The sequence below is a fragment of the Hipposideros armiger genome, unplaced genomic scaffold (genome assembly GCF_001890085.2).
Source record: "Hipposideros armiger isolate ML-2016 unplaced genomic scaffold, ASM189008v1 scaffold_8, whole genome shotgun sequence".
Lineage (NCBI taxonomy): Eukaryota > Metazoa > Chordata > Mammalia > Chiroptera > Hipposideridae > Hipposideros > Hipposideros armiger.
In genome coordinates this window covers 8751357-8769601 of record NW_017731358.1, presented here as the reverse complement: position 1 = coordinate 8769601, position 18245 = coordinate 8751357, and the positions used below count along the sequence as shown (strand labels likewise).

General features: G+C 35.8%; 1 protein-coding gene across 7 annotated transcripts in view; it reads right to left on the bottom strand.

Annotated features, from left to right (window-relative positions):
- GSK3B (glycogen synthase kinase 3 beta) overlaps positions 1–18245 on the bottom strand; it is a 209334-nt gene that overhangs the window by 113663 nt on the left and 77426 nt on the right. For all 7 annotated transcript variants that reach the window (XM_019653104.1, XM_019653072.1, XM_019653092.1 and 4 more), the window contains one exon: positions 16776–16969. In XM_019653104.1, coding sequence (XP_019508649.1) covers positions 16776–16969 — 194 coding nt within the window. The remainder of the gene's footprint in view (positions 1–16775; positions 16970–18245) is intronic.

Genomic DNA, 18245 nt, shown 5'->3' with positions numbered 1-18245 from the left:
GGGTGTGTGTGTGTGGCTGTCAGAAGAACAGTCAAGTGATTATTGGTTTGGAGCTTCCAGTCCCACCCCTTGACCTGGGATTGGGTAGGGAGAGGGGCTGGAGGTTGAGTTCAATTGCCAATGGCCAATGATTTAGTTAATCCTGACTATGTAATGAAGCCTCCATATAAACCCGTGAGAACGGTCCCTTGGTCCTTTTTTTCAGAGAGCTTCCACATTGGGGAACCAGAACACTTCAATGTGCCACCCTGCTGGACCCCAATCTTCAGGAGGACAGAGGCTCCTTTGTTTGGAACCTCACTCTATGTATCTATGTATCTAGCTGTTGATTCATATCCTTTAATCCTTTGTAATAAGTTGGTAATCTAGTGAGTAAACAGGTTTTCCTGAGTTCTTTCTGTGAGCTGTTCTAGCAAATTAATTGAGCCCAAGGAGAAGGTAATTCAAATTTTCAATCTATAGCCTGTTGCTTTGCATAGGTAAAAGCCTGGGCTTGTGGCTGGCATCTGAAGTGTGTGTGTGTGTGTGTGTGTGTGTGTGTGTATGTATGTGTGTGTTTTTTGGGGGTAGGGCAGTCTGATATGACTGAACCCTTCTGTGGAATCTGATGCTATTTCCAAATAGACAATGTCAGAGCTAAGCTAAATTACTGGACACCCTGCTGGTGTCTAAGAATTGTTTGTTGGTGTGGGAGGAACCACCCCCACATTGGAAATGGGTCCAAGAACCCCCAACTTAGTAACATCCTTGAAATAACAAAATTATAGAGATGGGGAACAGATTACTGGTTGCTGCGAAGGGTTAAACTGGGGGTTACGAGTGGAGGGATGGGGAGGAAAGAAATGGGTATGGTTATAAAAGGGCAATAAAAGGATCTTCATGATGGAACTGTTCTGTGTCTTGACTGTGCTAATGAATACACAAACATACACGTGTAATAAAACTTGACAGAACTAAATATACACACAAACACATACACACAAAGAAGTATATCTGGGGAAGTCTCAACAAGACTGGTGAATCATATTAATGTCAATATCCTGGGTTGTGATATTATACTAGATTTTTTTTTTTAAGAATTAAAACAGAATTTATTATAGGGTAAGTTACGTAGGGGAATACTGAGTACGAGTGGACAGACAGACCAGCAGTTTTGCACAAATTATTCTCCGCTACCAGACCTCTGTTACAGTACTTTTTTAGTAATATAAATTGGGCACTAATGATTTCAAAACAATGGGAACAAGAATGCAGTAGTGCCAGGAGCCATACCTCTTGGTGGTCTTGTGATAGATGATTGCTTATAATCAATACTATGACCAGTTTGATATTTGTCTTGGTTGTTATGCAATTCTGGCTGTTGCTAACAAAAATATTTATGGCTACATTTTTTGGAACACAGATAATCATAAACTAGAAAGCTTTAATATGCTTGCTAAGGACAGTGAGGTTGGTCAAAAGTCACAGTATGAAACAGAAATGAACTCTGGGACACAGAGATGGAGTTGGTCTTGTTCACATCTGCATTTATATATGCTCTTTATTATTTGTTTTTAGTAGTTAACACTATGCTGTGTTTAGGCATGTTTTCTTCAGTTTTCCTACTTGGGATTTACCATTATTTCTTCAAATATATTTTTTCTCTCTCATATTCTCTCACCTCTCCTTCTGGGACTTGGATTACACATACATTAGGACTTTTGATGTTGTCCCACTAGCTTTGTTAAGATGTTATCTTTGAGAGAACTGGGTAAAGGGTATGTGGGCTCTCTATTATTTCTTACAATTGCATGTGTATCTACAATTATCTCAATATAAAAAAACTATGTGTGTGTCTATATATCTCCAGGATCTGATCATTTCTCATTACCTTCCTAGTGCAAGTCTTTTAGGAGTCTCTTGCTAAATTATTAAATAACTTCCGAAGTGGTTTCTCAGCTTCTCCCTGCTCACCTCCCATCTATGCTCAACAAAGCACGCAGAGTGACCTTACATTTTAAAATGTAAGATCATGACATTTCTCTGCTTAAAACTTCCAGTGGCTCCCCACTTTGAACAGAATTAAAGCTAAAATCATTACATGACTCATAAGGCTTCTACCAACTACTGCAGACACCCACCCACCCCCACTCTCTTTGCTCAGCTAACCTTACTACTTGCAACTCCCTTACTCCTTTACCATGCTCACCATCCAGCTGTTCCTCTACTTCAGGCACCCCTGTAAGGGTCTCTGCATTTGCTATTCTGTTCATCTGGAACCATCTTCTCCTAAATACCTGAATATCTATTCCCCCATACCTACATAAAATGTTTCTTCACATGGCACAATGTCACCTCAACGCTCACTCTCAGCATTCCTTCTCCCTTGTTCTTGGCTTACTTTTTTCTACAGAGAAACAATCGTTTAACATATTATATCTATTTCTCATATTTATTCATTTTTGTTCATCTCTCCCCATTAAAATATAAGCTTAAAAGGCCGGCCGAGTGGTGCGATGGTTAAGAGCTGGCTTGGGACGCCAGAGGACCCCTGTTCGGATCCCACATATGAGGGCCAGTGACACTGCCCTCTACAGCTAAGATGCTGAACAACAGCTCAACCTGTAGCTGGGCTGCCGTGAGTCGCTGGCAACGGCGGAGGCTGCAGCCCCTGTGGCAGTGGGTTGCCATGGGCTACAGTGTGTAGCCAGCAGCCAGCGTGAGCAGCTCTCAAGCCGCCGTGAGCAGCCGTCCAGAAGCTGGTGACTGATGTGCCTTACCCGGGAAGAGCGCAATGATGGTGCCAACTTGGGCCAGTGAAGCAACGTCCTCCACAACTAGACTGAAGAACAAAACGACAGCAACTTGTCTGTTCCCCTTTCCCCAATTCCCCAGCACTGTTCCCATCCTCCAATTCCCCCAAAAAAAATCTTAAAAAAAAAATAATTATATATATATATATATATATATATATATATAAAAGCTTAAAAATGGCAGAGGTTTTTGTCTGTTTCATCCATTGTTGTATCCCTAAAACCTAGAACAAGGCCCAGCCCATAGGAAGTACTCAATAATCAACTGTTGAATAAATATTTGGATCGATGACATAAAATACTACTCCTACTGACAAAAAAAGAAAAAAAAAGATACATTACAACGATGCATTTCATCGTAACAAATATTATACTACCAGTCAGAAAAATAAAGGGGGAACTAGAGACAAATAAGCTCCAAAGCATGAAGCCCACCCCTCCCAACACACATAAAAAGACTACTTCCCATCCAGGAGAATAAAGCTGTGATGGTATATTACTTTCTCTCAAATCACTCTCCAACTGATCAATGAAGATTAACGACTGGCCAGGGCCCTATATACTCACAGGGCAATGATGCAGGCCTGAAAACACCACACTTCAGCCAGGCCCTAGCCCATCAAAAAGAATGTATGTATACAAAAGCATTTATCTCTTCCTCACTGTCAGGGCATTATAACAGTGATGAGAAAACTAAAACCTCCTTCTAATTCCTCCAAGCCCAAGGGGACTTTGTTTAAAAACAAAACAAATCTTTGCCTTTCAGTCAACATCTTAATGAAAACCTCCCTACATAGGTAATAGGTTAATGTGCTATTTAGTATCTCTGAATTTTCATTGACAGATAGTTAAGTATCTTAATGAAAGAATATACTTATATGTCAATGAAAGAATATTCTCAACAAAGTATGTCAATGAAAGAACTCAGGAAGATACAATGATTACCTAAATAAAGCTTTCTAAGAACACGCTGATGTGAAAGAATTTACCAATTCAACTGAAAAGTCACCATGCCTAACTCCCTCTTCCCCAACCAAAAATACCCCCCCAAGTTTTCCTACTCAATATGGAAGCATCACCAAGAGTCAGGTACTACATGGCAATGACGAGACAAAAATTCTCCTCAATAAGCTCTAAAGTTCAGTTTAGTTGTTATCTAGCCCAAACAGTGACTACGAATATAAATCATGCAGGTTCTCTAGGATTTTATGGAACCACGGCTTTGAGGAGAACCCACAAGAAGATATTCCATCGATCAAATCATGAACTCCTATATCTGATAATAAAATATATGATTTGCTTAATATTAATACTTCTCATTCCAAATGTTTGTCTTGTCATCCTATATGGATTGTAAAGTTGAACGCACAGATTGTGCCGTATCTTTTCTTGTGACCTACACAATATCTAATTTAGTTCTTTGTGCATAGTATATACTGATCGAGTGGGCTAGCCTTAGTTTAACACTTGACCCTGTAACTCAAAATGTCAACAAAGTCTTTTTTAGTGGAAGGGTAAGGTAAAGGAGCTTATTCAGATGCATCTCGCTAGATTATCCCAAGCTTAGTGATGATAAAATCTAATTTGAGGAGAAAAGTCCCCTGATATTTAGAAATTGCTTCATAGCTTTAAAAACTATTTTATGTAAGTTCTTTCACATGCTTCTGGGAAAAAACCTTACAAGTATTAAATGTTTCCTCCTACATGTTACCAACAGGGAACACATTCAGAAAGGTGAAATAAACTTGTCCAATTTAATAAAGGGCTTTATTCAATGCTTTTTGAGCATTAGGAAAATGACAATCTAGTAATGGTGGCAAAGACGCATAAATAAGTACCTTCAGATAATATAATCACCAAGCACATTCAAGAACCACAAGAGACTAGCTGGGGGTTAACAGTGAAGTCTTTTTCGAGTAATTTAAGTAAAACAGGAATTATATTGCAGAGTTCAAGAGTTCTATATTCCACCACAACTCTATCTTGTTGAAGGATCTTTTATCTTAGGGTGACCATTTATAAAGTTAACCTAGCCTGAACACAGGTTCAAATTACATACTGAATAGATGTCAAAATAATAAAGCACTAGCAAAGAATATTCTGAAAATGAATTTAAGAAAAAAGTTCCACTTAACATAGCACAAAAAAAGAATAAAACACTTACGGAATACTAACAAAAGAGTGTAAGACTCATATGTTGAAAATTACAGAACAAAAATTAAGAAAGATCTAAAAACAGAGGAATATATTCCATAATCATGGATTAGAAGACATAACATTAAGATAGCGATGTTCCCAGAATTGATTCAGTGCAATCCTGTCAAAATTCCAGCTGCCTTTTTTTTTTTAAAGATAATGAGAAGATGACCCTAAAATTCATATAGCACCACAAGGAACCGAGAATTGCCAAAATAATCTTGATAAAAAAGAAACAAGAGGACTCATGCTTGCAAACTTCATATCTTACTACAAAGCTAAAATAATCAAGTCAGTGTGGTACTGACTAGCATAAAGATAGACACGTAGATCAATGGAATATAATTTAGAGTCCAAAATGCTTACATTTATAGCTAACAGATTTTTGATGAGGGTGCCAAGACAATTCAATAAGAATAATCTTTTCAACAAATGGAGCTTGGGCATCTGGATATCCACTTGCAAAAAGACTGACGTTGGGCCCTTTACACCAGACAGAAATTAACTCCAAATGGATCATAGACCTAAATGGCTTAAATTATAAAAATCTTTGAAAAAGTCATAAGAGTAAATCTTTGTTACCTTGGGCTAGCCAAAGATTCTTAGATCTAACACCAACAGCAAAAACAACAAAAGAAAAAATAGGTAAACTGGGTGTCATCAAAATGAAAAACATCTGTGCTTCAAGAACACTAACAACAAAGTGTAAAGACAACCCACAGACTGGAGACAACGTCTCCAGTGATAAGGAATCTGTATCCAGAATAAACAACTCTATTCAACAATAAAAAGACAAATCAATTTTAAAATGATCAAAAGATGGACTTCTGGTCTCCAGTCCAGCATGTAACGAGTTTAGAAGTCTTCCCTCCCATCTTCACAACAGGAAAAGAGCTGAACAAAGTGAAAATTAACTCCTCTTAAATCCAACAGAGAACTGAGGCAGATACACAGAATCACAGCTTACTGGAGCAGTAGAGCAGGAGCAGAAATTGCTTGTGGAGCCAGTATCAGTACAGAAAAACATAAACTGATAGAGACACAGTGTGAACAAATTCAAGAGTTAAATACTCTAGGCGGGGTCCGACACTTTTCTCAATTTTACCTCAAGAAAACCCTATTAGGTTCTCACAGTGAGGATCTAACACAAATCTGTTGGAAAAGGGGGGAGGGAAAAAGTAGTCATTTTAAAACAGGCCCAAGTGTTCTGTTCTACGTAAGACCTACCCTCAAGGAAAACTATTCTACCAGAGCTAACTTACTGGGGAAAAGGAAATACACAACTCTAGCCTTCTCTAGACTTCCAAGTTGGGGGAGGGAAATACCCAATTCTAACCTCATCTAGCTTTCCATGCGGAAGAAGTGAAATATAGAACTCCAAACCCCTCTGGTCTTCTTGTCTCACCTATTGAGGGGAGGACAAAAAATAGAGAAGCACTTATAAAGGTCCAGCTTAGGCTTACTAAGAGACTCGTACCCAGTTTTAAGGGTACAGAACATTTCCCCTCCCTGCACAACTTACCACCACATAAATACGGCTCCTCTATAATAACAAAGAAGTATAATGGAAAGAAATGTATGTATCAGACTTTAAGAAGTCTCTCAGGAAACCCAAAAGATAAGAGACAAAAAGACACCAGAGGAAATTTTAGCTTCTGATAACTCTGTAAGCAAACAATAAACACAGTCTATGTCCTGCCAGAATAACATAAAACCTCACACTAAAAACCCATTTACCTAAGTAACTTTTACTCTATCATGTACAGCTTTCAACAAAAATCACAAGGAATACCATAACAGAAGACAAAATGAGAGGATGAATGCACACAGCAGGCATCAGAAACACTCAAATACAGCAGTGATGTTGAAATTACCAGACAAGAAATTTAAAATGACTATGATTAATATGCTAAGGCACTAACAGAAAAGGTGGATAACACACAAGAATAGATGGATAATGTAAGCAGTGAGAGATAGAAACTCTAAGAAAGATTAAAAAGGAAATGCTAGAAATCAAAAACACTGTAACAAATTAACATTGTCTTTGATGGGTTCATCAATATACTGAACATGGCAATGGAAACAATCAGTGAAGAAATGTCAATAGAAACATCCAAGAAATGCAAAGAGAGAAAAAAAATAATAATAACAGAATATCCAGGAACTGTGGGACAATTACAAAAGTTGTGACATGGATAATGGGAATACCACAAGGAACAAAGAAAAAAACAAAAACAAAACAAAAAAAAAACAAACACAACATTTCAAATAGTAATTGAGAATTTCCCAAAATTAAAGTCAGACACCAAACCACAGATGCAGGAAGGTTAGAGAACATAAAGGAGGAAAAAATACCTAAAAATCTACGCCTAGGTGAAAATGGAGAGATGCTAGTCAAAGGGTGTAAGTCTTCAGTTATAAAATGAAGTTCTGGAGATCTAATGTACATAGTTAACAACACTGCATTATATATTTGAAATGTGCTAAGAGAGTAGTTATTAAGTGTTCTCACCACACAAACACACACAAAAGGTTAACTACATGAGGTGACAGATACGTTGATTTACCCCATTGGAGCAATCATTTCACAATGTATACATGTATTACGTCACTGCATGGTACACTTTAAATATATGCAATTTTATTTATTAATTATACCTATATAAAATTGGGGGGGAGAGTTCAGAAAAAAATTCTGAAAACCCAAAAAGTAGTTAAGATGATAAAATTAATGTTATATATTTCTATGGAACAAAACCTAAAGGGATGGAGGACAACATATCATACTAAGAATAATCAAAAGAAAACTGGACTAATTACAGTAAAACCTTGGATTGCGAGTAATGTGGTTTGTGAGTGTTCCACAAGACAAGCAAACATTTCTAATGCATTTTAACTTAGTAAACGAGCGATGTCTTGCAATACGAGTAGTTTGTTTCCAGAACAAATTATGCTTGCAAACCAAGGTATATTAATTTCAGACAAAGCAAACTTCAGATGAAGAATAATTATCAGGGATAAAGAAGATATATTACATAATGAAAAAGGGATCAATTCTCCAAAGAAACATAATAATTCTTAATGTGTATAAGTCTAACAACAGAGCATCAAAACATTTCAGGAAAAAACTAATAAACTCAGAAAAAGAAACTGACAAATCCACTATTATAGTTAGAGAATTTAGCACCCCTTTATCAGTTATTGGTAGATCCAGGAACCAGAAAATAAGCACATAGCTGAACTGAACAATGCTATTAATCAACTGGATCTAATTAACATTTATAGAAAACTTTACCCAATAACAGGATACACATTCTTCTCAAGCTCAAATAGAACATCTACAAGATTGACCTAATTTGGACCATAAAACATACTTTAACGAATTTAAAATAAACATCATAAAAGTATGCTTTCACACCACCATGAAACTAGAAATATTTTAAAAAGCCACAAAAACCCCCAAATATCTGGAGCTTAAAAAACATACCTCTCAATAACATAAGGGACAAAAAAGTCTCAGGAGAAAATAGAAAATATTTTGAGCTAAATAAAATTTTGTGAGATGCAGTGAAAGCAGTGCTTATAGGGAAATTTACAGCAATGACTGCATACAATAGATTAAAAAAATCCAAAATCAATGAAAAGATTAATAAAACTGATAAACCTCTAGCCATGTTAACCAAGAAAAGAAGAGAGAAGACATAAATTACTAATAAAAAATCAAAGAGAAGCAATTACCACAGACCTTATGGACATTAAAAGAATTTTTTTAAATTACAATGAGCTCTGTACCCACAAATTTGATAAACTACATTAAATGGACAAATTCTTTGAAAGACACAATCCACCAGAACACAAACAAGGAGAAACAGATCATCTGCATAGGCCCGTATCTATTAAAGCATTAATGATTATCTTCCAAAACAGAAAGCACCACATCCAGTTGGGTTCACTGGTGAATTTCACCAAACATTTAAGGAAGAAATGGTATCAATTCTCTATAGTCTCTTCCAGAAGACAAAAGCAGAGGGAATACTTCTTAACTCATTCCATGACACCAGCATTACTCTAATACCAAAACCAGACAATGATGTTACAAGAAAGAAAAACTACAGACTAATCTCTCTCAGAAACATAGATGCAAAAATCCTAAACAAAATATTTTTAAAAGATGAATCCAACAATATATAAAAAGAATTATATACCATGACCAAGTGGAATTTATTCCAGGTATGCAAGGCTGGTTCAACATTCAAAATCAATTCATATAATTCACCACATCAAGTGGGTGAAGAGGAAAAATCATCTGATCATATCTATAGATGTAGAAAGAGTATTTCACAAAATTTAACATCCATTCATTATATATATACATACATACATATATATATATATATATATATATATATATATATATATATATATATATATCTCTTAGCAAACTAGGAATAGAGGGATACATCTTCAACTTGACAAAGAAAACCTATAGCCAACATTAGGAAAAACTAGATGTTTTCCTGCTGAGATCAGAAACAAAGCAAAAGAATACTCTTCTTACCACTCCTATTCAACATAGTACTGGATGCAATTAACATACATAAATAAATAAATAAATAAATAAATAAATAAATAAATAAATAAATAAATAAATAAATGTTATGCAGATCGTAAAGAAGAAATAAAACTGTCTTTGTTCACAGATAACATGATTGTCTATGTAAAAAAATCTCAAGGAATCAAGAACAAAAACAAAAACAAACAAAAACCCTTCTAGAACAAATAAGTGATTATAGCAAGGTTGCAGGATACAAGATTAAGGTACAAAAGTCAAACTCTTTCTTATATGCCAGCAATGAACAACTGGAATTTGAAATTAAAAACACAATACAATTTGTATTAGCACTCCCCCCAAAAAAGTGAAAAACTTAGTTATATATCAAACACAATATGTACAAGATTTACTTGAGGAAAACTATAAAACTCTGAGGGAAGAAATGAAAGATCTAAATAAGTGGAAACATCTTTCATGCCATGGAAAGGGAAGACTCAATATTGTCAAGATGCCAGTTCTTCCCGACATGATCTACAGATGCAACACAATTAAATCCGAATTTATGGACTCAAATAATCAACACAATATTGAAGAACAGTCAAAGAAATGACACTAACTGGCTTCAAGACTTACGATAAAGCTACAATAAAAGAAGACGTGTGACGATATTGGAGAAAGAACAAAAAGATCACTGGAACAGAAAACAGAGCCCAGAAATAGCCACCATATATAGTCAACTGAACTTTGACAAAGGAACAAAGGCATTTCAATGAAGTAAGGACAATTTTTTCAACAAACACTGCTGGAACAACTGGACAGCCATATGCAAAGAAATGAATCTAGACACAGGTCTTACATTTTTCACAAAAATTAATCCAAAATGGGTCACAGACCTAAATGTAAAATGCAAAACTATAAGTTAACACAGGAAAAAATCTAGGTGTTCTCAGTTGGCAGTGACTTTTCAGATGCAACACCAAAAGCACATTTCATTAAAAAAAAAAAAAAAGGGATGTTAGACTTTTCATTAAAATTTAAAGCTCCTGCTCTACGACACTAATGAAGAGAAAGACAAGTCACAAACTGGGAGAAAATCTCTGTAAAACACATATCTGATAAAGCATTGTTCAAAATATAAAAAGAACTCTTAAAACTCAACAGTAAGAAAATAACCATTAAAAATGGGGAAAAGGCTTGAACAGACACCTCACCAAAGAAGATATACAGATGGCAAATAAGCATATGAAAAGTGCTCAACATCATATATCACCAGAAAAGTGCAAATTAAAACAACAGTGAGATACTACTAAACTCCTATTAGAATAGCTAAAATCCAAAACACTGACAATACCAAAGGCTGGGGAGGATGTGAAGCACCAGGAACTCTCATTCACTGCTGGTGCAAATACAAAATTATTTTTGCACAGCCACTTTGGAGGTTAGTCTGGCAGTTTTTACAAAACTAAACATATTCTTACCACACAATCTAGCAATTGTGCCACCTGGTATTTATCCAATGAGTTGAAGACACATGTCCACAAAAAAACCTGCACTGAATGTTTACAGCAGCTTTATTCTTAATTGCAAAAATATGGAAGCAACCAAGATGTATTTCAATTGGTCTTTCTCCTATGCTGTCTCCAGAATATCATGAAAAAAATAATCCTTTCCCTAAGGATCAAAACCAGACATTAATTATCTCTTCTCACTCTCCAAAATGGTATATGTTAAAAGTAGGGCTCCATTCACTCTCTGTTGACAACAGAACAGTAACACTTCACATGTCCACCCCCACATCCCAACCACAGAACAAGTGAAATCAAGCAGGAGACCTGAAACCTATGACTTCGTTCAAAGGAGAACTGAAATTAATAGTTAATGAAGCTAAGATCACTAATTAATTAAAAATACAACTTACTGATTTTCAAATGGAAAAGCCAGCTTCAACAACCATCAGTAGCTTTTGGGATTGATTAATTTTCTCCCAGCTCTAATATCAAAGGTCTCCTACATAAGGTACCCAGTCGGACTTTACCCCTAACAACAACACAACAGCATTTTCTATTACAAGCACTTCCAAACTGGCCAAGTGAGGTAGTTTAATTTTACTTTAAGTAATTTGCCACAGCATGATGGGTCACAGAGGGAAAAAGGCATTCAAATTTTAAATGAAACATGAAATGAAGCTTGTTATACCAGAAATTCCTAAACAAACAAACAAAAAAACCCTTAGTGTCTTAATAATAGTTTGTGTGACTACTGGTGCAAGGATAATTACTCTTGGTTTTCTTTTTATATCGGACCTCTCTGATCTTGTTTCTTCAACCAAAACAAACTGCCTCTCACACTAGCATGGTTAGCATACTGGCTTATTTAATTGGGCAAGGAGAAGACCTTATTCCAATCTTTTTCTGGAAATTCATAATTATTTAATGCAATCCTAGGCAGCAGTTATGTAAATCACTGATGTAAAACTACAGAATTTTAAGCTGTCAGAAAAATTCCTATTTTATGATAATCAAGAGAAATGAAATGGTGATTATATCAAATTTTTTTTTTGATACAGTTAACATTCAGCAAGGAGAACAAACAACAAAAAAAAACTTAAGTTCCACAAAGGAAAGGTAACACAGTGGAAAGAACTGAGCTTTGTGTAAGGCAGGCTGCCACTTTTTAGAATGTAGGAGAAAAAAACAAAACTATACGATAGCAACAAAAGCAATAAAACACTTAGGAATAAACTTAACAAGAAATGTCAAAAGCCTGTATAAGTAAAACTCCTGAAAGACACAAAAGTAAAGTTGAACAAATGGAAAGATATCTCTCATTCCTGGTTAAGATAATCTAATATCAAAAATAGGTTAGTTCTCACTAATTTATAAAGTCAATGAAATTCCAATTACAAATATACAGACAAGTTTTATATGGAGTTAGCCAAAGCGGTACCAAATTTCACATGGAAAAATAAACATACAAGAAAAGCTAGAAAAACATGAAAAAAAAAAAAAAAAGCTACAAGGGCGGATTGGCCCTACCACACATTAAAACATACTATAAAGCTGTACAATTAGAACAATGTGGTATTGACATAGGATTATGCAAGCGACCTATTGGAACAGAATGGAAAGTCTAGACATAGACCAACTACATGTGGAAATTTAGCATATAATAACAATGGCCTCTCAAATCAGTGCAACAAAGATAGATCTTTTAATAAATTGTACTAAAACAACTGGTTAATGATTTAGAAAGGCAAAATTAGATCAATAACTCATGCCACAGGAATAAACTCTACATATAGGAATAAACTTCAAATGAATCAGGGATCTAAATGTAAAAAGTGAAATCTTACAACTACTAGAAGACAAGGATGAATTTCTCTTTAACCGAAGGAGAAGGCTTTCTATAAAGAAAAGCTCTATAGGGAAAAGGCTTTCTAACCATAACTCAAAATCTGGATATGATAAAAGAATAAAACAATAAATTTGTCTACGTGTGTGTGTGTGGTGGTGGAGGGGAGGGGGAGCACTTTCACATGGCAAACAATTAGAATACATAAAGTAAAAATAATATATATATCACAGATAAGACTATAGCCACAATAATTCAGAATTAAGAGGAAAAGACCAAAAATCCATTTTTAAAATGGGCAAAAAGGGGGAAGAGGGGGGCGCAATTCACACACTCACAATAACAAATAAAATGGACATTGAACAGTTAAAAAGATATGCTAAATTACATTCATAATAATAAAACTGTACATTAAAACTACAATGAGATATCATTTCTTACCTATCAGTTTGGCAAAAATTGAAAAAGTAAAACAATGCATGCTGTCAAAGCTGTGGGGAAATAGGCAGTCTCGTATCACTGGAGAGAATACAAACTGGTATAACCCTTACGGAGGGAAATTTAGCAGTACGAAACATAAAATATATTTATGTTTTGACTCAGCAGTCCTGTGTCTTCTAATCTATCCTGAAGATATGTATCTAATAAAAAAATTCATACCGAGTTTCCCCGAAAATAAGACCGGGTCATATATGACTTTTTTCTCTAAAAGATGCATTTTATTCATTTATTCATGTACAAAAACCTACATTTATTCAAATACAGTTGTGTCTGGCTGATGATCTTAACTGGGGCTTATGTAAGGGTAGGGTTTATATTACAAGCACCCTGAAAATCATGCTAGGGCTTATTTTCCAGTTAGGTTTTATCTTCAGGGGAACACAGTATATACAAGGTTTGCATAACAGCACTTTTGGAGATTTACAAAATACTGAAAAGAAATTAAATATCCTACATAGAAAAACGGTTGAATCAATGCTGCAATACTATGTACCTGTAAAAAACGATGAGAAAAATCTCTGAACTGATAGGCAATGATTCCCAGGAACTATAGCTAAGAGAAAAAGTGAAGTACAAAAGAGTATCTCTAATGTATTACCTGTTGTGTAAGAAAGAAACCAAGAAAACTATATTTAACTGCTCATTTGTACAAAAGAAACCTAGAAAAAATAAACTAGAACATAATGAGACTGGTCATCCACAAGGATTGAGTGAAAACAAGACAGAGGGAATGACACTTATATATTTCTTACTTTTAGAACCATGTTAGTGTTTCGCAGACTGAAAACAAAATTTTGGATTTAAAATATAATTCTGGATAAAAAGTCAGAAAATGGGCATGAAGTTCTAAGAAGGGATATATATAGAAATAAATAAACCAAACTATATTGCAAATGAATAACCTAACTATGGAAAAGGGGACATTTTAAATAATAAATAAATAAATAAAAGAAGAAAAAAAATAACCCAAATACCTCTGAACAGAATATACGGGTTTGATACAGTGATGATAAAATGTAATAAAATGTAATAAACACTCTGGAGTCAGACTACTGGGATTCAAATACTTGCCCGTTTATCTCTGTGCTAACTGTGTGACCCTAGACAAGTTAATATATCACTTCTTTGTGCGTAGGTTTCCTAATCTGAATAATAACAGTATCAATCTCACATTGCTAATGGTAAGTCTCAAATAAAACTATTCATGTAAAAAGCTTAGTAGATCACTGAGCATATAAGGTTTGATAAGTATTTGCTATCATCAACTCCTAATCCAAAAAGAAAAACACCACTGAATATGTGGGTATCCAGGAGACACACATAATAAAAATGGAGTCCTTGTCATGAAAAAATTTGGAATTTCCTAGTGTTCAAGGAATTTAGAATACCAAGATCCATATGGCTGGCTAGAATCACCTGGGAAATTTCATAAAGGAAGAATCTGACATGGGTCTTTATATATGTACAGGATTTAGTTGGCAGACGAATGGGAGTGATATAGGAAGCTGAATAAAAGCAGAGAGGCCATAAAGACCAATATATTTCAAGGATCGTGACACAGAGGGTTGGAAAGCTGAGTATTTGGAGATTAGGCAACACTATGGAAGCTCCTGAATGCACAATTGAACTGGGCAGGATTTATTTTCTAGACTATGAGGAACCATAGACGATTTGTGTGTAGGAGAAACAACATGACCAAAGTGAACTGTGGGATTATTCTAGTGTTGGTATGTAGAAGGAACTGGAAGTGAGACAATCAGAGGTAGAGTCCTACTAGTGGTTAGGCCAAATAATGACAAAGGCCTGTCTAGGGAAGTAGTGATAAGAAAAGGAAAGATGGTATAGATCAACAAGGCAGAGAGGGGAAAAAAAAAAAAAATCAACCAAGTTTGATAATGATTGGATATGAAGTATGAGAGAATGGGAGGTGAGAGAATGGAAGAGGCTGAATAACAAAATAAATAAAACCATTAGAATGAAAAAGAAAAAACAAACAGGAAACAGAAACAATTTCCACTGAGTCTTAAAAGTTAAGGCAGGGTTATACAAGAAGCCTTGCCAATTTGAGGTAACAGTGCAAAATTCAGATATAAAGATCTAGTGGGCATGTGACAATATGGGGCTAGCGCTTGGGAGAGAGAGAGGGACTTGAAAACGAAAACTTTAGATATTTTTTAAACCTTTTTAGAACATTTGAGACATTCTAGAACATACAGACTCTAGACTGTGTGCTATTTCAGAGCAATGATCAACTCTTATTTTTATATCACTTAACGTTTAGCATAATTCCTTCCTAGCACACAGGAGACTCTCAGTAAAATACTGCACAGGTGGGAGGAGCAGAAAAGGGAACAGAACTGCATGGCTTATTGATGGCAGAGCCTTGACTACAGCCCAGATCTTTTGACTCTCCACTGTATCCTAACATAGAGATGACCTCTGAACATCCATGGATAGAGTCCCCTTTAAAAAAAGGATGTAATGGCCGGCCGAATGGCTCAATTGGTTAAGAGCGCCAGCTCTAAGCAACAGGGTCGCCGGTTTGATTCCCACATGGGCCAGTGATCTGCCAAAAGGTGGCAGGATGGCTCAGCTGGTGAGAGCACCTGCTCCTAACAAGGTTTCCAGTTTGACTCGCACATGGGATGGTGGTCTATGCCCATCCACAACTAAGATTGAACACTGCACCTTGAGCTGAGCTGCTGTGAGCTGCCAACAGGCAGTCGGATGGCGACTGGACTTGGAGCTAAGCTAGCTGCGCCCTCCACAACTAAGACTGAAGAACAACAACTTGGCTGTTCCCCTTCCCCAATTCCCCAATAAAATCTTAAAAAAATAAATAAATAAATGGTGTAAGAAATGAAAATAAATTGAACAGTGGGGATTGATAGTTTTTTTTTGTTGTTTTTTTTGTTGTTTTGTTGGTTTTTTTTGGGGGGGGGGGGATGAGGGGGAGGGGAAGATGGAGACAGTGTTGAGTCACAGATTCAAAGAAAATTTTTCCAGAAAGGAAGCATAGTCAACTGTATCAAATGATCGTGTGCAATAAGTAGTGTTTCTCTCTGGTATCCTATACCAGTGACATCCAAGGTAGGGAGAGGTCATTTTTTAAAAATTTAAATTAAGAAATTCTAATCTACCTTTCACGGCATTTTAACACATGAATCACTCATAGCAGTGGTTCAAAAATATTACTGCTATTTTAAGTAAATTTTATCTCTACAAAATACACAATGGGAAATAAAGCTAATACTACAGTAGTTAAACTGAACAAAAATATGCACAATAAATAAAACTGGAAGCAAAACAGATAAAGCAATTGAAAAAATAATCATTTACATGTATTGATAGCAACAACATATATGAAATACCAAAGGTCTTACCTTAAATCTCTTGTCCTGCAGTACTTTCTTGATGGCAACCAGTTCTCCTGAATCACAAAGTTTGGCTTGATATACCACTCCAAATGACCCATTTCCAATCACTTTAGTGTCTGTATAGCTGACTTCTTGTGGCCTGTCTGGACCCTGACCAGGAGTTGCCACCACTGTGGTCACCTTACTGCCATCCTTGTCTCCTAAAAGAAAGATAAAGGATAGAAAATGAGTAAAGAATTAAACAGAGAAAATTGTCAAAGTACACAAAGTAAACTATATTCTTTGCCACAATTATTTTTTAAGTGCTCATTGTAGTTTATCATATAGAATTACTTCAGTTATTTGTTTCAATTATAAGTGATTTTTTAAAAAACCATTTATTCATTCTACAGACCAGGCACCATGCTTAGTTTATACATGTGACTCCATTTAACAAAAGCACCACCACCATGGTTGATAGGACTGTTTCTGTATTATACACAATGGGAACAAAGGTGGATCCACAAGGGTTTGACTCCTTATCTGTCCAACTCTAATGGTACTAATTATTTTCTCAAGGCTTATTTTACTCAAAAATAAAATATGTGCAACTGAAAACATCTAAATATGCCAATTCTATTCAGATCACTCTGCCTTTAGGATGCTAAGGTTTTGAGTTTTTGCTTCTCCATCTTATTTCTTTTTAAGAAAATAGAGTAATAACTCTCAGAGAAGCGTCTGATGGGGAAAAGGAACAAGGAAAGAATGTTAATTGGAGGGTAAGAGGTGTAAAACTTAAAAGAAAAATCAAACATATTCTGAACTAAGCCTCATTCATAAGTAGCTCACTGGCTCTGGGGTCTCTGCCCACTCAGGCCGCCTCCTTCCTTTTTTGCCTTTCCTCCCCACTTCCCCAGTAACAATCCAAAGACTCTCTTCAATTCATGCTCAAGAGCACCCTCCTATTTGACTAGGCATAGTTCACAATCATTTTCTCTGAATTCTTAAACTATCCTAAAACATTCTATGCTAACTAGCACTTGATTTTAGACACCTTTAAATTGTTCTTTTATTGATTTCAGAATACACAGATTCTACAGACTACAATCATTGTGAAGTAGCAATTATGACTTGTGCTTCTCCCTTCCCTGACAAATCTAAAATCAATTTTCAGTAAAATGTCAGTCCTTAGGCTCACTGACTAAACTGCACTTTTTCTTTTTATCCTCTGCTACTCTTTCATTATATCAATTTTATTTTTAAGATGCTAACTGAATTCGTACTAACCTAATAAAAAAAATAATGTAAGGCTGGCCGAGTGGCACAATGGTTAAGAACTGGCTTGGGATGCCAGAGGGCCCCGGTTCGGATCCCACATATGAGGGCCAGTGACACTGCGCTCCACAGCTAAGATGCTGAACAACAGCTCAACCTGGAGCTGGGCTGCCGTGAGTCGCTGGCGACGGCGGAGGCTGCAGCCCCTGTGGCAGTGGGTTG